Here is a 21756-nt window from a genome sequence, read left to right as displayed (position 1 = left end):
TAAACGTGAACTGAAAGTGGTTTCTCAGACATTCATTACACTGAGACCACACACACACACACACCGCGTGTGTTTACCTCCAGCGTACATGACGGCCAGCATGATGGAGGAGATCCAGGCCACCTGACTGTACGAGGCGTCGAAGATCCTCTGGATGTCTTTGAAGAACACAGTGGTGGCTTTTGGGAAGGCGTAGGAGAAGCCGATGGAGATGAAGGCTCCGCCCACAACAGCCCAGCCCCACCCACCATCAGGAGGCGGGACCACCGGCGGCCCGACGGGAGGAGGCATCGCGGAGTCACTGCAACACACACACACACACACACCGTCACATGCCAGATTCTGATCATATACTATAATATGTGCGTAGTGTGTGTGACGTCACCCGTAGTGTTTCTGAAGAGCGCTTCTGAAGCCTAAAGTGGGCGGAGCCGGCCGTCGCCATCTTGGCCGCGTCACTCCCAGATAAACGAACATGTGCAGCGAGGCGGATTAGCTGAGGTGACGTGACGCTAACAGACAGCGCTGATTCTGACTCAACCAGTGACGTGAGTGTGGGGGGCGGGGCCTCTGCCTGACTGACCAATTAAAGAGGAAAGGGCGTGTTCAGGAAACCTGTTTGTAAACCAAGCATTAACCTTCCGGTCTCTCTCTCTCTCTCTCTCTCTCTCTCTCTCTCTACACTGAGTGATTAAACTGCAGTTCATGGACTGGCCACTAGAGGCCGGCTGCAGAAGAGACTCAGTCCCATAGACTCGCATGTTAAAACGCTCAACTTTACAGCAGAATAAAACATGTTTACAGTCTAACGCAAAAAGTGGTTTTGATCTATAAAGATAATTTTGCTCTTCATGACGACTGTGAGGGGGTGAATATTTTTATAACTCATCCATTTAAATTATATTAAACCTTAAACTTCTGCATAATTAAGGGCGTGGCCACTTGAGTGACAGGTGGATTGCCGCTGATGTCACCGCTAGCCGTTTGTCTGCTGTCTGTTAGCGTCACGTCACCTCAGCTAATCCGCCTCGCTGCACATGTTCGTTTATCTGGGACTGACGCTGCCAAGATGGCGACGGCCGGCTCCGCCCACTTTAGGCTCCAGAAGCGCTCTTCAGAAACACTACGGGTGACGTCACACACACTACGCCCAGTGTTTTACACAGACTATGGTTAAAATAGATGTCTCTCTCTCAAACTCTGCAGAAATGAGTGTGTTTAGTCTCTGGTGGGCAGACAGTGAGAGCAGAAATAGCAGCGACGAGGAACGAGCTCTAATTAAGAACAAACACAGCTGTCAATCACTGGCAAATTAAGCCCCGCCTCCAGTTCCCAGTGGACTCCGCCTCCCGGACACGTGGGCGGGGCTACAGTCATCATTTACAAAGCTGGAGTGATTCTCATCATGTGATGTTTCTGAAGGAAAGCTCCCACACACAGCGCTCATGTGATGTGAACAGCTCAAACTAACCCTGTGTGAGATAAGCTTCTGTTGTCAGATCCACATAACCTTGCAGAGTGATCTCAGCACACGCCAGCGATGGACTGACCACAGCCAATGTTTAGTCATGTGTGCGTCTTTCTCCACAATAAATGACTCTTGATTTGATACTTTGATGTCTAACGAATGATTCCGCCGCTCAAATTATGAACCAATCGCGTGTCTAGTTGAAAGTGATGTGGTGCTAATTCAGCTCTGTGATTGGCTGGCAGCGCTGACTCAGGTGACGCTGTAACCCGACACCTGGTGGTCTGGTCATGTGACCGCTGTCCTTCAGCTTCAAGGTCTCAGTGTAGTTTGAAACGCCTCATGAATATTTAAGTAGATGGCATTCCTAGTCCACATCACAGCTCGCCGTTTCCTTGTAATCGAACACTCAAATCAAATGCTCAAAGAATCCTGAAATAAAAGTGTAAATAACTGTTTTCAACACTGATAATAATCATAAATGTTTCTTGATCATCGAATCATCATATTAGAGTGATTTCTGAAGGATCATGTGACACTGAAGACTGGAGTAATCTCCCCGATCCAGAGCGTTAGACTGGTAGTGTGTGTAAAACTGAGTGTAGGTCAAAGGTCGCGCCGTGTTTAAAGCGCTCGTGGGCTTGAATCGGAGGAAAGACCTGCTGACTCCATTCCCGAGGTCTTTTGAAGGTCTTCAAAAACAAGATCTGGTTTCCCAGACTTCAGGAGAACAATCGTGCGGACGGGCGTCTCCTGCTCCGTTTGATACTTCAGAAACATCTGAGATATCATAACATAAACGCACATAATGTACACACACACGCGTACACCGACGCGCCGCTGAGGCTCTGAGCACAATAACTCGCATTAAAGCCCGGATCATATTCATATCTGCGGTCACATGATCTCTGAGTGACAGGTTACACTCTTTTAGTTTAATAGTACAAACGTCCTGCTTTTATCAAGTAAACGTGAGAATAACTTTGATATTGTTAGTAATATTTCAGCGGGTTTACTTGATCATCATCATCATTTATTATAGAAATTATGAGTATCAAATATGATCATCAGGCTTTTGAGTATTGCATCATTATTATTGTATTGCATTAAACTACAGATCATAAAACTAAGCATTTAAATATCATCTTACTAAGACACATTATAGGCAGATATTGATATTTAGATATGCACCAATAATTCTTTACAGAGGAAGAAAATAATCCATTATTTATCAAATTTTCTTATTGGACTGATGACGATAATAAGATTAAAAATGAACATGATATATATCGCTGATTTATTGTGATGTCATAAATATGATGCAAAACAAAACATGCAATTTTTTCTTTTCTTTTGTCTAAAGGTTCAATAAGCGGTTGCATTATGATGTCATATGACAGGGTTGCAGGTGTGTTTAGGGTCATTATCGTGACCTTTGACCTTCTTCCTGAGAGCTGGTCCTGCTCGTGCTGAGAGTGGAAAACACATTAATATCTGATATATATATTCTCCTCTGATCTTGTTTCGAGGTGTTTTACAGAAGTGTGTGTCAGGATCTCTCGCGGTGTGTGTGTGTGTGTGTGTGTGTGTGTGTTTCCCAGTGTGAAAACATGAACTAAAGATAAATAAATGTCTCGGGCGTCTCCTTCAGGACTCAGCGTGAGCCGTGGATGTTTGTGCTTCATTCTTCCCAGCGGTAGAACACACACAACATATGCATTACACACAAGAACACTCGTTAGAACACACACAACATATGCATTACACACAAGAACACTCGTTAGAACACACACAACATATGCATTACACACAAGAACACCGTAAAAAACATTTCACTCATTTTATGTCAGCTTGTTGCCAATGCAGTATTTCTCATTTTCATCTAGTGTAAGTAGAAGTACTAAAATTGGTTACACTTTATTTTAAGGTGTCGTTGTTACAGTGTAATTAATGAACAACATGGACTTACTATAGGCTTAGTGTAGGATTAGGGTTTGCATGTAATTATGCGTAATTTACTGTTATTACTACGGTAAGTGCGTGTGAAATAAAGTGTGTGTGTGTGTTGAGCTTTGGTAGTTTTTATTAATTTAAGGGTAACACATTGTTACAGTGTAATTATACATTTAAGTACTGAGTAATCTTAATTAACAACATGTACTTACTATAAGGGTTTGGTTGAGGGTTAGTTGCATGAAATTATGCATAATTTACTGTTATTACTACGGTAAGAGCGTGTAACGTGTAATAAGGACACTGTGAAATAAAGTGTGACCCTAAAACTCAACAGTTTCTGTCAGACACTGTAATCATATCAGATTACACTATATGACATTATTCTTGTCCTTCTGTAAACATTATTAAAGTGAACATCATAAACACACATCATCATGCTGAATGTGCTCGGAGACAGTCACGTGACCCGCTGGAGTGACCCAGATGAGCCAAACCCGCTTACAGCATCAAAGCCGGATAAATATAGAACTCTATTCACTTCTATTCTCTCTTCTATACTCTCTCTATGCCGATGCCGACTCATGCATCGGTCCATATGCATTCATATTCATCGCATTTATGCTGCATTAATCACATTAGCCCAAGGCCTGATTAAAAATGAATGTGTAAGTGCATCATCAGCACATGATCCACATCCTCATTTGTTGATATCCTCGTTCAGCATCATTCTGACAACGGGACCGTCCCGGCAGCAGCAAACACATCATCATCATCATAATCATCATCACTTCATATCAGAAAGCCTGCTTACCTTCAGGTCCGGTTATCAGTGCTGCTGCCTGTCTCCCTGACCTTCAGTCGCTGCTGCAGAGAGACGCTCCGCACGCGCGTTTGAATCAGTCGCCCGTGACGTCACTCGCGATTTCCCGGGGCGCGGTAACGGACTCTGTTATGGCGGAGGCTTGGCTCATGAATATTAATGAGGCGGCGTGACGTGCGCGCTAAGCGATTGGCTGCGAGGCAGGCGTGTGTTTAGGTGGGCGGGGTCACATCCGGGAAGGTTTACTGTCTGCAACGTCGTCACAGCGTAGTATAAATATTTATTATTCTGAGGTAAGAGGAGCGCACGAGCTCAACTCTTGTTTGTTATTCCAGTCACACAGTTTTTGGCCCTGCTTATAAACGCCTTAGCGGGGCTTATTGTACTAAAACAATCAGCAGGGAGAAGGAATTTTTTTCTCACATGATCCGCTTTTGTTGTAAACACATCATTCTGCCAAACAACACGTAATCCAAGAGGAAATACAATTATAGTACATTAATCAGAGGAGACAGTTTGGAGACAGGTTTGGATTTAACACAGTTTTACTTTGAACGAAAAAATGATCTTTCAGATAGACACGTGATGAATGAGTGAGGATTAGGCTCAACAGCGAACAGAAATATGGTTTTAGAACGGTTTGCTAACGTTCGTGTAAGTTGTAAAAACGTTATTTTTGAAAGTTGAAAAAAAAATCGATCATGCGAATGGTAAACGTTATGGGAAGTTGGGAACATTAGTTTGAACGTTAGTTTGAACGTTCTGACACAAGTCATGTGTCAGAACGTTGTTGTTCTGTTGTTTTTGTGCGAACGTTATTAAAGACCAGATAACTTTTCACGTTTAAATGTTCAACTGAGCAATAAATGTGTATATTTCTCGTCTTTCTCCCTCAAGCTAAATGTATACAATCAATGTCTTGTTCATGAATGGATCGTTCATTTTGCCTCAGTCACGTGACAAACGAACAAAATTACTCGAGAGGCGAACTAATCATTCCTGTTTCTCATTAATTATATTTGGCTGCATTGTTAGACTGCATATTTGTTACATTCATATTTAGGGGTTCAAGCCCGGAAACCCTATTGTTATTGTCAATTTTCCCATGATGCAGCATTCTCTAGAAAAATACCCCAAAATTTGAGATGGTGCTCGATGCAGAGCCAAATGGGAGGAGCTAGAGCTCCAGCCCCTCCCCTCGCTGGATTTAGTGAGCGGGGATTCGCTGCAGCTAGAGGTCTAGCTCACCCTTGCTGGATCTAGTGCGAGTTCAACCGTGATGGAAGGACAAGTTTGTTTTGATGCGCAAGATGCTGGCATACATCATATTGTATTTTTCTCTAATATTTGTCGTGATTATGATTAAATATTTATCGTTTCTGTGACAAACGCGTAAACACCTAATAAGAACATTACTCACACTGTGTGTGTGTGTGTTTGTGTTTGTTTCTAAAAACGGTTGAAACTTTGTATCTATTTATTATTTTATCTTTATAACGGTTTCGTTGTTTTCCTCACTTTTAAAGCTGCTTTGGACAAAAGCGTCTGCTTGATTATGTAAATTACTAGACTTAAAAGGCAATGTAAAAGCTTAGATAGTGCACCCCTATTTATTTTTTGTCCACCGCATTTACGTGACCTTGTCAGCCACAACATAATGACGTCACATATTTTCCAACCCAGCCCTCAGCCCCGTTCGCATGAAACAGCTTCCAGCGCGCCTGGATGGAGGTGGTGCTGCTGATGCTGGGGATGGAGGTGCTACCCAGCTAACAAAAAAAGGTCCCCAGAACGTCCCCTAAATGGCCTGTGCGAACGTCCCCCCGAACGTCCCCGTCCTCCTCCGGACGTTCAAAAGGACGTTCACATGACCAACAGCGGCCTTTCGGAACGTTTATGGGACTTTTATGGTTTTTTACTTTTTTTACCAAAAGAAAACAGCCATAGAAGACAAGTGAGAAATTGTAAGGACCAAAGATTTTATTTTAACTGAACAATTGTACAGGTGAGGGTGAGTGTGTGTGAGGGTGAGTGAGGGTGTGTGTGTGTGTGTGTGTGTGTGTGTGTGTGTGTGTGTTGGGGAGGGGTCTGGTCTGGGTCTGGGTCTGGGGCTGTCAGCTGTCGCCGGGGTTACTCCGATGGAAATTCTTCCTGTTGGCTTCTAACCTGAAATAACGAAATGAGCAGAGTATCCTATTGGTAACTGTTTTTATGTTATCATTGTGCAAATGCATCATAGGCTACAGCTCGATCCTATATGCTAGTAGGCCTATAGGCTATCATGTCTTTATCATAGGCAACTTCTACGTTCAAGCAATAGCCCCCAATGGACATTCATGTTAAATTTTTACTGTGCATAGCCTACATATTGTGTCCCCTGCAATTTGAACAACGGATGCATCAAACATTAGGCTATTCTGTGCTCTAAAAACTTATTAAAAAATATTTCATGGTATTGTGTCATGCAAGGTAAATGCAAAAGAAATGTGCGGGGTGGCCAGTGGGGGAGAGTTGAGACACTAGGCTACCCCAGATTTATGTTGAATTGTTCAGTGTTATGATAGCCTACTGTACACAGCCTATTAATACATAATGAAAATGCTTCGTTATTTTTTTCAGACACATTTATTATCATTAGCCTACTTTTGCCGGTGCTTGCTTGAACTGCACCCAGGATGGATTAATGCGATATAGTAATTGCTTAGGCTAAATGAATGACTAACGTTAAAAATATTTAGTCTATCAACTCTAATCAAATTAGATGGCCTTATCTAATGACATAAAGCCTATTTAAGTATTAGTATCCAGCTCTTTACATTACATTAGACGAGTTAGCATTTTATTAACCTAATAACAAAATAAAGTTTAAATTAAGATGCTATAAAAGGCTATGCTATTTCTATATAGCAGGCCTTATTCCACAAAGGACTGTTTATAAGGTGATAATCCGTTATACTGTAGGCTATCTTGAAGATTTTTGTAGGCTATCTTCTGGTATAAAGACGAAGATTGATATTTCGTTAATGAAATAAATAAGAACATATTGAAAAAAATGAACAACTCAGGTTATGTTATGTTAGATGTGTTTTTGTTTAATTATGAAGATAGCCTATTAACAAATATACATTTTAATATATTAGCCTATATAAAAAACATTATAGGACTATATAAAATATATTTAAAAATAGGGCCTTTATTTGTTTTATTTATATGTGGAAATAAATCTGATATTGGATGTGCATTTTGGACCTGCCGTGTGCGGACAGATCGTACATTCTGGCAATGTCGTAGGCTACGTCATTAACGTGATAGGCCGTTTATTTAAGCTTTTTCCTTCTCCATATCTTCCCAAGAAACTGTGGAATATCGCTAAAATGCAAACGCATATCAAACTGATCTTTTCTCTCTCTTTTGCTATTTATCTTGGCCTCACTGTAGAAGTAACCATGGCAACTGATCAACTGATAGAGTTACCACCTAAAATGGCGGCGCCTTCCCGGAATGCAACGCTGCGGGAAAAGATCGTGACGTAACTCTTTGATAGCGAGAAAGTTTACCTGCGCATGCGCGGCCCCGCCCACTAAATCCAGCGAGGGGAGGGGCTGGAGCTCTAGCTCCTCCCACTTGGCTCTGCATCGAGCCCCACTTGCAAAATTTGGGTATTCTGGGGTTTTCCAAAAACCTATTTTGCAAACTACTCCTCCTAGGTTTTTGGCCTGATCGGAACCAAACCACTGCAGAAATATTCTCAGGAGAGTGACTATCAATAACCATAAAACAAATTAGAAATTTTAATTCACGGTTGCTAAGGGTAACCAAAATGTTTGATGAGACCGGGGCCACTTTTACTAAAACGGCTATAACTTGTGAATGGAAAGAGATATTTCCACTAAACTCGGGACACATGTTCATGAGCTCAATCTGAGGTGACATGAAAAGAATCGTGACAATTGGCCACTTGGTGGCGCTATATCAGGGAAAAAATCATGAAAATGGCTATAACCGCACCCAACCGTTAGTCCGATGAAAATTTGTCCAGGGTGATAGTCTAAGAGAACATTGGCGTATCTCAAAAAACTCAGAATGCGTCATTGGCACAATGTCCTGAAGGAACGAAATGAGTTTTTTTATAACAAATTGTATCTGTATGGGCACACTTTGAGGACACCCAATAACAGTGGTGGAGATCAGGCGAGACGTGGCGCTTTAACAGTCAAAAAAACTCTAAAAACATATTTTTCCTTAACATTTCCATTTATCCAGCAATAATCTATGATCCAGTGCATCAAAAGCTGAGCTAACATCTAACAATACTGCTCCTACTGAGTTACTGTCATCAGTCTGTGCTCTCAATATCAATGCTGAAAATTAGAGAGAAAATTATTCTCCTTAAAGAATAATTGAATTTTATCACAAATGATCATTTTCAATACTTTGCTAAGATCTGGTAGCAAACTTATTGGTTGTCTATTAGGACCATTAAAACCATTAAAATGAATAACCTTTGCATCTTTCCAAGCTAAAGCTAAAATCCCTTTTTCTATACTGATATTAAAGATGTGGCAAACTGGTCCTGCCAAACAACATAAAATCATTAAAATCATTTCCAATTTCATATGGTTTAAAAATAGTAAAAAAATAGGTCGCCTGTATCAATAAAATAAAATAAGGAATTTGACTTGATTTCCTATCCATTATTTCATTGAGTTTTTTTTACAATCATATTTACATTCACTTATTTTAATTTAGTAAAACATTCTTTTCTTTTTCCTATTAATTTTAGTTTCTTGATTTCTTAATTTGCAATAGTCCCAATCCTCCTGTTCCCAGTTCTGTTTGCTGTACCCTTCTCTCCACATCTCTCTCAAACATGATGTTTTCCGGCTCATTAACAGTCCATGCCCGAACATTCCTCATGTACATCTTTCATAAGTGCATGTTTGTCCAGTAAAGGGTGAAATAATCTTTCAAATGCTGACGATGCATTGTCAGGGTGAAGTTCCTTATAAACATCAATCCAACATACATTATTTACGTCTGTACAAAATAATTCTTGACAATCTCATATATGATATTTTATAAATTACTTTTGGTTTCCTAAGTTTAAGTGTTAATAAATAAAAATAAAAGATAATATATTTTTACGCATGTGCTGAAAGGCCTTAAACCGCTTAAACCCCGATAAATGCTGCTTGCAGCTTTAATTCAGAATATGATTGTATATGATGATGATGTATTTTGGGGAATTTGGCTATTAAAAATCTTACATTTTAATTAGTGGTATATCTAAATTTATATAGAGCTGTGCGAAAACATCGTTTATATATATTTATATATGCAACTTTATTGACAGAAGTGTTGATGTGTGAGAGACACATGCGCCTCCAGGGGGCGTCATTGAGCTGATCCTCCTCCGGACTGAAACCTGGTGCAGATTCTGTTCAGATCTGTGCTATAGTCCTGCTGTTTCTGCGGTGTGTGTGCGGCAGGGTCTGGACTGGATCATCTACATTTACTAAAAAAAAAAAATACTTTTCGTTTTTTTATTTTTTACTCATGCATATTTTTTGTATAGCCAAAAATAGTCAGAGAAATGTGTGTTTGGACTGAAGTGTGAGGAGCAAGAAGCAGCAACACTGTGTGTGTGTGTGTGTGTGTGTGTGTGTGTGTGTGTGTGTGTGTGTGTGTGTGTGTGTGTGTTTGAGCTTGTGGTGCTGAAGCATCTAATAGAAAGTGTTAGAATAGCGGGTCAAGTGTAGACGAGAGAGAGGTTCAGTCGTCTCTTGAAGAGTCAGCGCCTTCAATCTGATGCGAGCGAGTGCAGGATTACGAACTCACACTCACACACACACAAGCACTATAACACACACACACACACACACACACACACACACACACACACACACACACACACACACACACACACACACACACACACTCTCTCTCTCTCTCTCTCTCTCTCACACACAAGCAACACAGCAGTAGTTTCCAAGTTTCCAAGCAACACAGCAGTAATGACTTTATGAACTTCTTCACTTATAAGATTGATAATATCAGGGACAAAATTATAACTATGCAACCGTCTACTACAGTATCACATCAGGCAGTGCATTGTAGTCTCCCTGAGGAAAAATTTGATTCATTCGTTGCTATAGGAGAGGAAGAATTTACTAAACTCATTAAATCATCTAAATCGACAACATGTATGTTAGACCCTATACCGACTAAGCTACTGAAAGAGATGCTTCCAGAGGTCATAGATCCTCTTCTTAATATCATTAATTCGTCTTTGTCTCTAGGATACGTACCAAAAAACTTTAAGCTGGCTATGATTAAACCGCTTGTTAAAAAAACGCAACTTGATCCTTCAGAATTAGTCAATTACAGGCCGATCTCGAATCTACCTTTTCTGTCAAAGATACTAGAAAAGGCAGTATCCTCACAACTGTGTTCCTTTCTTGAAAGAAATGATATCTGAGGATCTCCAGTCCGGATTTAGACCGTACCATAGTACCGAAACAGCTCTCGTTAGAGTCACAAATGATTTGCTCTTATCATCCGATCGTGGTTGTATCTCTCTATTAGTGTTACTCGATCTTAGCGCTGCGTTTGACACCATTGACCACAACGTTCTTTTAAATAGATTAGAACATTATGTTGGCATTACAGGAAATGCACTAGCATGGTTTAAATCATACTTATCTGACCGTTATCAGTTTGTAGCAGTAAATGATATGTCTCATCGATCACAGGTTAAGTATGGCGTACCACAAGGCTCAGTACTAGGACCGCTGCTGTTCACTCTGTACATGCTACCCTTACACACACACACACACACACACACACACACACACACACACACACACACACACACACACACACACACACACACACTGTACATGCTACCCTTAGGAGATATCATTAGGAAACATGGCATTAGCTTTCACTGTTATGCTGATGATACTCAGCTCTATATTTCTTCAAAACCTAACGAAACTTATCAATTCACAAAATTAACGGAATGCATAGCGGATATAAAATATTGGATGACTTGTAATTTCCTACTTATAAATTCTGAAAAAACAGAGATTCTAATTATTGGACAAAAAACTTCCTCACGTAATAATCTAGAATACTGTCTAACACTTGATGGCTGCTCTGTTAAGTCTTCGTCGTCGGTTAGGAACCTGTGTGTGTGTGTGTGTGTGTGTGTGTGGGTGTGTGTGTGTGTGTGTGTGCTCTTTGATACCAATCTTTCATTTGAAAGTCACGTGTCTAGTATCTGTAAAACCGCATTTTTCCATCTTAAAAATATATCTAAATTACGCCATATGCTCTCATTGACAAATGCGGAACAATTAGTTCATGCGTTCATGACCTCAAGGCTAGATTATTGTAATGCTCTACTGGGTGGTTGCCCTGCACGCTTAATAAACAAACTACAGCTGGTCCAAAACGCAGCAGCTCGAGTTCTTACCAGAACCAGGAAGTATGACCATATTAGCCCAGTTCTGTCAAAACTGCACTGGCTCCCTATTAAACATCGCATAAATTTTAAAATATTGCTGATTACTTACAAAGCACTGAATGGTTTAGCTCCGCAGTGCTTGAGCGAGCTCTTAACGCATTATAGTCCTTCACGTCTATTACGATCTCAAAATTCCGGCCAGTTGATTATACCTAGAATATCAAAATCGACTGCTGGCGGCAGATCCTTTTCCTATTTAGCACCAAAACTCTGGAACAGTCTTCCTACCATTGTCCAGGAAGCAGACACACTCTGTCAGTTCAAAGCCAGATTAAAGACACATCTCTTTGACCTAGCTTTCACATAATACATTATAGACTTCTATAATTTAATGTTATGCTGCATAGATTAGGTCAGCCGGAACCGGGAACACTTCCCAAAAATCCTGATGTACTCGTTACATCATGAGAAGAATGGCATCTACGCTAATTTTAGTGTCTGTGTTTATCCCAAGGTTTTTCCTGCAGCCTGCCGGATCCAGGCCGTATCCAGATCTGACGAAGGACCTTCGCCTGGACCGATGACAACGCAGTGCTGAAGTGCCAACTAGTCTCTCCCTATGGAGGATCCCACTACCACTCTACAGATAAGGCGTTGTCGGGAAAATTCGTCTTGCGGTCCTACCCCAAAGCAACAAATAAAATAAAATTCCTTATCAAAATTTATAAGGAAAGACAAGTATTTTGTTTAGGCTTGGCTTGTAGGGAATTCCAAACCTGCGTATATTCTAACGCACATAACTATAGAACCCATTCTAAATGCGCATGTGACCGCCATCAGCGTTTCTCACAGGTTCGCGTTTAAAGTCTGTGTAGAGAGAATGGTGTCGTCTTAGCGGCCCCTAATTTGGTGACAAATGATCGTTGCGACGGAACCAAATCAATTAAAACTAAGTTTAGATGGAAATAACTTAACTCTGCTGTAAAGCCGAAACAATCTCTGTTACCTTAAATTATACGTTTGTCTCTGTAAAGCTGCTTTGAGACAATCTACATTGTTAAAAGCGCTATATAAATGAAGATGACTTGACTTGACTTGACACACACACTCACACACTCACACACACACACACACACACACACACACACACACACACACACACACACACACACACACACACACACACACACACTCTCTCTCTCTCTCTCACACACACACACACACACTCACACACACTCTCTCTCTCACACACTCTCTCTCTCTCTCTCACACACACACTCTCTCTCAATCACACACACACTCACACACACTCTCTCTCTCACACACACTCTCTCTCACACACACACACACACACACACACACACTCTCTCAATCACACACACACACACACACACTCTCTCTCAATCACACACACACACACACACACACACTCTCTCTCTCACACACACACTCTCTCACACACACACACACACACACACACACACACACACACACACACACACACACACACACACACACACACTCACACTCACACACTCTCTCTCTCTCACACACACACACACACACACACACACACACACACTCTCTCTCTCAATCACACACACACTCAAAATAACTCGATTTACGACACAATAGAGGAGAAAAGACCAGCGCAACATGTTTCTTTAAAAATAAAGGATCTTTATTGCAATAATGAAGTTACTTTAAGTATCTTTCTCTTAGACTAAAGGTTCTTTACAGTGTAATAAAGGTTCATGATCCATCAAATATTGTGGTTTAAATCAGCAGCCGAATGATTGTATATCAGTGAGTCTGTGGAAGACGGTGTGTGATCGCGGCCCATGTTTCTCAACGATCCTCATTCACACACCACACACCGCTAGATAGTGTAGTTCCACTCTTTACTCCAATTGCTAACACACAATTTTGCAAACTAGGCTGGTTTTATCCAAAAAAATTAACACAACACTGCAAAACACCTCATATATCCTGCAAAGTGAAGCACTGCAACCAAAACTACATTAGCATTATCAAAATCCAACTTTTGCAGGAAATGACACACACTTCATTCATATTAGCAGAGTTTTGTCTAAGCAACTACACACTGCTGGCGTAATGAAGAGCGCTCTCAGCTTTAGTGTGCTTTACTATAATACTAAAATAGTTCAAATTCTAGAAAATTCTTCAGATTGTTCAGATACACAGACACACACATGCTGGTGAAACATTTACTTTTTTATTTTTCACCAAACAAAAATACGCTCACAAAAAAAAAACAGTAAACTGGAAAAGATAGAAGTGTTAACAGTAAAGCATTGAGGTGTTTGGTCAGGTGACGCATGTATCGGCCAATCAGATCATGGAGTGTCCTTTAGAATGGCAGTGTTTTGAAATAGCAATCACGTGACGTTATGTCAGATTGTTGTGTGTTACGCAGAGAACCGTGTTCAGTGTGTTTAAAAAGTGCCATTTTGAATTGCAAAATGTGTGTAAAGCAGAAAATGTGTTTAGACTTTTGGAGACTTGAAGAGGTTTTGCTCAGTGTGTGTGAGTTTAAATAATTGTGCTGTGTGTGTCATTTTAGTGTGTGAGCAACTGGAAAAATCTGTAATATAAGCCTGAACCGCAGAGAAGCTCCTGTGTGAGACTGAACCACACATGGGTTCCAGCGATGAGATGGGCTGTTCTGTCTCTGGCTTCTGTTGCTCTCTCTCCTCAGTTCTCCGTCTGCAGTTGTGGAGCGTCTGGCCTCTACTCTACACACTACAAGCCCTGCTGAGAGAAACATGGATCATCCCGTCTCGTATCGGCATCGGCATTCTCAGAAACATTCGCTCTCAAAGTTACGAACAAAGTAACAGTAATAGATCGATCGTTCAGAGCTACTCTGGTCTTTCTCAAAACATTATTATTGGAGCATTTTAGTCTGAAATGTTTCAGTTGAACGTTTTTTTTTTTTTAAATGTTTCTACTTGTTTCAGAACGCTCAGATTCAAAAGTAACATTCCATAATGTGTGAAGAATGATACAATGTTACTGTTCCCTTAACGTTCACAGAACCAAGAAGAAACGCTTTTGAAACATTTTGAACTTAATGATGGGATCGTTAACTAACAAGCAGAACATGTATTTGTGTGAGCTGGGGCTGATTTCAGATCTGTGAGGCTTTGCTTCTTTCTTTGACGGATGTTTTATATGTGTGTGTTTGTTGAGCCGCTCCGGTGAACACGATAATTACTTTTCTGCCCCAGTCGATGTTTAATAACCTCAAACGTGATCACTAGTTAACCAGACAAGTGCACTGATTAGTGCAGTGTGTGTCCTGGTGATGATGTGTGATCTGACACGGAAGAACACAAAGCTGAAATGATTTACTGTAACCCCTGCGTGACCTTATGGACAGGTTTGTCCTTTTCAGTTTTGTTTTCTTGATCACTTTGCCTGTGTTAATGCCAACTGCATACATTTTGGCACAGGTGTGTGTTTATATTGGAATTTTACTATTTCACCCCCATTTCCTTTAAAAAAAACTATTTTTCACCAGTAACACACAATAGTTCCTCTCAGGACCTTCAGGACAAGAATGTCCCCTTTGAAACCCATTAAAACTGCAATTTTTAATCCCATGGCCATTTAACTATAAGATGATGCAATCTCTGTTAACAGGCTTTCCTTCTCTTGGCAACGCTTCAGAATTTACAATTTTACTATATTTTACCAGATGTGCCATTTTCTCAGGTTTGGCCTATAAAGCAAACACTCGCTTTATTCCTGTTTCTGCTTCTGTGTATTATAGAGCCAACTGGACAAATTATGCAGCGATACTGTGTGTGTGTGTGTGTGTGTGTGTGTGTGTGTGTGTGTGTGTGTGTGTGTGTGTGTGTGTGTGTGTGTGTGTGTGTGTGTGTGTGTGTGTGGATGTCAGAGTGTGGTTTGTATGTGTGTAATGAAAAAAATGTGTTTTCTTTAAAATGAGACCAAACTTAAGTCTTTGTTCCCAAGCTATAGACCAGTGTGTAACTTTTTTTAATTGACGCACAAGAGTTAAACATCCAGATCTTGGTTATAGATCTGATAGATCTGATCTTTATCAAGAACGTTATTAAAGACCAGAACGAACGTTCTATTAACGTGTGAATGTTTGTTTATAATGTTGAGAGAACGTTCCCAGCTAACAAATTAAATTATGAGGACATAATTTATTTCTGAATGTTTCCTTGATGTTTTAAAAGCGTTTCTTCTTGGTTCTGTGAACGTTACGGGAACAGTAACGTATCATTCTTCAAACATTATAGAACGTTACTTTTGAATCTGAACGTTCTGAAACAAGTAGAAACATTTAAAAAACGTTACATTTAAAAACAAACATCCAACTGAAACATTCCATGATCTATGTTTTTGTTCTATTGTTCTGTGAACATTATTAAAGAGAGAACTTTCAAGGAACGTTCTATTAATGTTACTTTTGTTCATTACTTTGAGAGATAGATCTGAACTTTATTAAGCACATTATTAACGTTACTGGAAGAACGTTTGTTCATGACATTGAGAGAAGCTCGCCGGACTCGCTGGAGGTTTGGAGCGTCTGGCTCGCGGCCCTGAGGACAAACTCAGTGATTCAGTGTGTAATTTCATTAATTATAAGAGGCATGTGTGGTGAGCGCGGAGTGTGTCGTACACTGCTCTCTTTATGAGCCACTCGCACTCACAGACTTGGGTTTGTTTCTGAGAGCGGCCACACGTCTGACCTGAGCGGTTCTCTGTGTTCATGTGTTCATGTGTTCTCTGTGTTCATGTGGTCATGTGATCATGTGTTCTCTATTCTATGTGTTCATGTGTTCTCTGTGTTCATGTGTTCATGTGTTCTCTGTGTTCATGTGTTCTCTGTGTTCTGTGTTCATGTGATCATGTGATCATGTGTTCTCTGTGTTCATGTGTTCATGTGTTCATGTGTTCTCTGTGTTCTCTGTGTTCATGTGTTCATGTGTTCTCTGTGTTCTGTGTTCTCTGTGTTCATGTGTTCTCTATTCTATGTGTTCATGTGTTCTCTGTGTTCTGTGTTCATGTGTTCTCTGTGTTCTGTGTTCATGTGTTCTCTGTGTTCATGTGTTCTCTGTGTTCTGTGTTCATGTGTTCATGTGATCATGTGTTCTCTATTCTCTGTGTTCATGTGTTCTCTGTGTTCATGTATTCTCTGTGTTCATGTGTTCTCTGTGTTCATGTATTCTCTGTGTTCATGTGTTCTCTGTGTTCATGTGTTCATGTATTCTCTATGATCATGTGTTCTCTGTGTTCATGTGTTCATGTGTTCTCTGTGTTCATGTGTTCTCTGTGTTCATGTGTTCTCTGTGTTCATGTGTTCATGTGATCATGTGTTCTCTATTCTCTGTGTTCATGTGTTCTCTGTGTTCATGTATTCTCTGTGTTCATGTGTTCTCTGTGTTCATGTATTCTCTGTGTTCATGTGTTCTCTGTGTTCATGTGTTCATGTATTCTCTATGATCATGTGTTCTCTGTGTTCATGTGTTCATGTGTTCATGTGTTCATGTGTTCATGTGTTCTCTGTGTTCATGTGTTCATGTGTTCTCTGTGTTCTCTGTGTTCATGTGTTCTCTGTGTTCATGTGTTCATGTGTTCTCTGTGTTCATGTGTTCTCTGTGTTCATGTGTTCATGTGTTCTCTGTGTTCATGTGTTCTCTGTGTTCATGTGTTCATGTGTTCTCTTTGTTCATGTGTTCTCTGTGTTCATGTGTTCTCTGTGTTCATGTGTTCATGTGTTCTCTGTGTTCATGTGTTCTCTGTGTTCATGTGTTCTCTGTGTTCATGTGTTCTCTGTGTTCTCTGTGTTCATGTGTTCATGTGAGCATGTGTTCTCTGTGTTCTCTGTGTTCATTTGTTCTCTGCGATCATGTGTTCATGTGTTCATGTGTTCTCTGTGTTCTCTGTGTTCATGTGTTCTCTGTGTTCATGTGTTCTCTGTGTTCATGTGTTCATGTGTTCTCTGTGTTCATGTGTTCTCTGTGTTCATGTGTTCATGTGTTCATGTGAGCATGTGTTCTCTGTGTTCTCTGTGTTCATTTGTTCTCTGCGATCATGTGTTCATGTGTTCTCTGTGTTCATTTGTTCTCTGCGATCATGTGTTCTCTGTGTTCATGTGTTCTCTGTGTTCTCTGTGTTCATGTGTTCTCTGTGTTCATGTGTTCTCTGTGTTCATGTGTTCATGTGTTCATGTGTTCTCTGTGTTCATGTGTTCTCTGTGTTCATGTGTTCATGTGAGCATGTGTTCTCTGTGTTCTCTGTGTTCATTTGTTCTCTGCGATCATGTGTTCATGTGTTCTCTGTGTTCATTTGTTCTCTGCGATCATGTGTTCTCTGTGTTCATGTGTTCTCTGTGTTCATGTGTTCTCTGTGTTCATTTGTTCTCTGCGATCATGTGTTCTCTGTGTTCATGTGTTCTCTGTGTTCATTTGTTCTCTGCGATCATGTGTTCTCTGTGTTCTCTGTGTTCATGTGTTCATGTGTTCTCTGTGTTCTCTGTGTTCATGTGTTCTCTGTGTTCATGTGATCATGTGTTCTCTGTGTTCTCTGTGTTCATTTGTTCTCTGCGATCATGTGTTCATGTGTTCTCTGTGTTCATGTGTTCTCTGTGTTCATGTGTTCATGTGTTCTCTGTGTTCTCTGTGTTCATGTGTTCATGTGTTCTCTGTGTTCTCTGTGTTCATGTGTTCTCTGTGTTCATGTGTTCTCTGTGTTCATGTGTTCTCTGTGTTCATGTGTTCTCTGTGTTCTCTGTGTTCATGTGTTCTCTGTGTTCTCTGTGTTCATGTGTATATGTGTTCTCTGTGTTCTCTGTGTTCATGTGTTCATGTGAGCATGTGTTCTCTGTGTTCTCTGTGTTCATTTGTTCTCTGCGATCATGTGTTCATGTGTTCTCTGTGTTCATGTGTTCATGTGTTCTCTGTGTTCTCTGTGTTCTCTCTGTTCTCTGTGTTCATGTGATCATGTGTTCTCTGTGTTCTCTGTGTTCATTTGTTCTCTGCGATCATGTGTTCATGTGTTCTCTGTGTTCATGTGTTCTCTGTGTTCATGTGTTCATGTGTTCTCTGTGTTCTCTGTGTTCATGTGTTCATGTGTTCTCTGTGTTCTCTGTGTTCATGTGTTCTCTGTGTTCATGTGTTCTCTGTGTTCATGTGTTCTCTGTGTTCATGTGTTCTCTGTGTTCTCTGTGTTCATGTGTTCTCTGTGTTCTCTGTGTTCATGTGTATATGTGTTCTCTGTGTTCTCTGTGTTCATGTGTTCATGTGAGCATGTGTTCTCTGTGTTCTCTGTGTTCATTTGTTCTCTGCGATCATGTGTTCATGTGTTCTCTGTGTTCATGTGTTCATGTGTTCTCTGTGTTCTCTGTGTTCATGTGTTCTCTGTGTCCATGTGTTCTCTGTGTTCATGTGTTCTCTGTGTTCATGTGTTCTCTGTGTCCATGTGTTCATGTGTTTCATGTGTTCATGTGTTCTCTGTGTTCATGTGTTCTCTGTGTTCATGTGTCCATGTGTTCATGTGTTTCATGTGTTCATGTGTTCTCTGTGTTCATGTGTTCTCTGTGTTCATGTGTTCTCTGTGTTCTCTGTGTTCATGTGTTCTCTGTGTTCTCTGTGTTCATGTGTTCTCTGTGTCCATGTGTTTCATGTGTTCATGTGTTCTCTGTGTTCATGTGTTCTCTGTGTTCATGTGTTCATGTGTTCTCTGTGTCCATGTGTTCAGGTGTTCATGTGATCATGTGTTCATGTGTTCTCTGTGTCCATGTGTTCATGTGTTTCATGTGTTGATGTGTTCTCTGTGTTCATGTGATCATGTGTTCATGTGTTCTCTGTGTTCATGTGTTTCATGTGTTCTCTGTGTTCTCTGTGTTCATGTGTTCATGTGTTCTCCGTGTTCTCTGTGTTCATGTGTTCTCTGTGTCCATGTGTTCATGTGTTTCATGTGTTCATGTGTTCTCTGTGTTCATGTGTTCATGTGTTCTCTGTGTTCATGTGTTCATGTGTTCTCTGTGTCCATGTGTTCATGTGTTCATGTGATCATGTGTTCATGTGTTCTCTGTGTCCATGTGTTTATGCGTTTCATGTGTTCATGTGTTCTCTGTGTTCATGTGTTCATGTGTTCTCTGTGTTCATGTGTTCATGTGTTCTCTGTGTCCATGTGTTTATGTGTTTCATGTGTTCATGTGTTCTCTGTGTTCATGTGTTTCATGTGTTCATGTGTTCTCTGTGTTCATGTGTTCTCTGTGTTCTCTGTGTTCATGTGTTCATGTGTTCATGTGTTCTCTGTGTTCTCTGTGTTCTCTGTGTTCATGTGTTCTCTGTGTTCATGTGTTCATGTGTTCTCTGTGTTCATGTGTTCATGTGTTCTCTGTGTCCATGTGTTTATGTGTTTCATGTGTTCATGTGTTCTCTGTGTTCATGTGTTTCATGTGTTCATGTGTTCTCTGTGTTCATGTGTTTCATGTGTTCATGTGTTCTCTGTGTTCATGTGATCATGTGATCATGTGATCATGTGTTCATGTGATCATGTGATCATGCATCTGTTTCGCATTCTTGCTGTTGTCGGTTCTGGTTGGATTTGAGTTTGTGAGAGACAAACTATTATTTGTTTATAATTCACACGCAGGGTAAAACAGTCTCTAACAGCACACCTGACGAGTCAAGTCACCTTCATTGCGGACATTTAATTTAATTATTGATCTCCTGCATTGACAGCATTATATGAGAACTGAACTGAGCTGGATGATGACATCACCGTTTTCTCCAGAGCGGCTATATATATATATGTGACCCTGGATCACAAAACCAGTCTTATGTTGCACAGGTATATTTGTGGCAATAGCCAACAAAACATTGTATGGGTCAAAATGATAGATTTTTCTTTTATGCCAAAAATCATTAGGATATTAAGTAAAGATCATGTTCCATGAAGATATTTTGTAAATTTCCCACCTTAAATATATAAAACATTTATTTTTGTGAATGGATGCAGCACTATCGCCAATAGAAATGGACAACTTTAAAGGCGATTTTCTCAATATTTCGATTTTTCTGTACCCTCAGATTCCAGATTTTCAAATAGTTGTATCTCGGCCAAATATTGTCCTATCCTAACAAACCATACATCAATGGAAAGATTATGTATTCAGCTTTCAGATGATGTATAAATCTCAATTTAAAAAAAATTACCCATAAGACTGGTTTTGTGGTCCAGGGTCACATATATACATAAATTAACCAAATTAATAACTTTTTTACAACAAAAATGAACCATCACTGAACTTATTAGGCTGGACTAGATGATATTTAAATGCTTTTTCAAGTTTTCAAACATATAATACAATGATGATTGAGAGATGAAGAAATAAATCTTCCTCAAAAGCCTGATGATCATATTTGATACTCATGATTTTTATAATAAATGATGATGATAATCAAGTAAACCCTCTTCAGTCCAGCTGAAATATTACTAACACTTATATTATAACAGTAATATTGCTAAGTTATTCTCACGTTAACTTGATAAAATCAGGACAGATTCGACAGCAGAAGCTCGAGCTGAAGGACGCTTGACTGGATATAAGAGTCTAAACTCACAGGAGGACTGATCATGTGATCATCAGATATGAATATGATACCGGAGCTTCATAGGGTTAATGACTCGTGTTAGGGATTCTTGCCTGAACAAACAGCAGTAAGTGCAGTTCCAGAATACCCAGAATGCCCTGCTCCTCCACAGACCGCAGATATACCTGCAGGAATGAGTGTGTGTGTCTCTGCACAGAATCGGCCCTTCTTCCACTCATAAACACCGTCAGCTGTCAAACACACGGCCATGTTTGTGCTGGCGGAGACGAGCCACCGGAGCAGTGCATGCTGGGAAGGCAGGGTTTCTGCTATTCTGAGTATAATGACTGGCATCTGTCCACAGACCCGAGACTCAGGACTCATTTAAGAGACTGAGAGACTGATCTTTTACACTGAAGATATTACATTCATATTTACATCA

The 21756-nt window shown here is 40.3% G+C and overlaps 1 protein-coding gene across 1 annotated transcript in view; it reads right to left on the bottom strand.

The window, feature by feature from the left end:
- Positions 1 to 4342, bottom strand: part of LOC308689143 (monocarboxylate transporter 2) — a 24497-nt gene extending 20155 nt beyond the window's left edge. Inside the window, exons 1-2 of the mRNA XM_081362718.1 lie at positions 4236 to 4342; positions 78 to 301 (exon numbers count right to left, since the gene is read on the bottom strand). Of these exons, the coding sequence (XP_081218844.1) occupies positions 78 to 291 (214 nt within the window). The 5' untranslated portion in view covers positions 292 to 301; positions 4236 to 4342. The remainder of the gene's footprint in view (positions 1 to 77; positions 302 to 4235) is intronic.
- Positions 4343 to 21756: the final 17414 nt, after the last annotated feature.

Source organism: Scardinius erythrophthalmus, assembly GCF_964197995.2.
Source record: "Scardinius erythrophthalmus genome assembly, chromosome: 4".
NCBI lineage: Eukaryota > Metazoa > Chordata > Actinopteri > Cypriniformes > Leuciscidae > Scardinius > Scardinius erythrophthalmus.
Note: the sequence above shows the minus strand (reverse complement) of the source record. Positions and strands in the feature narration are given on the sequence as shown.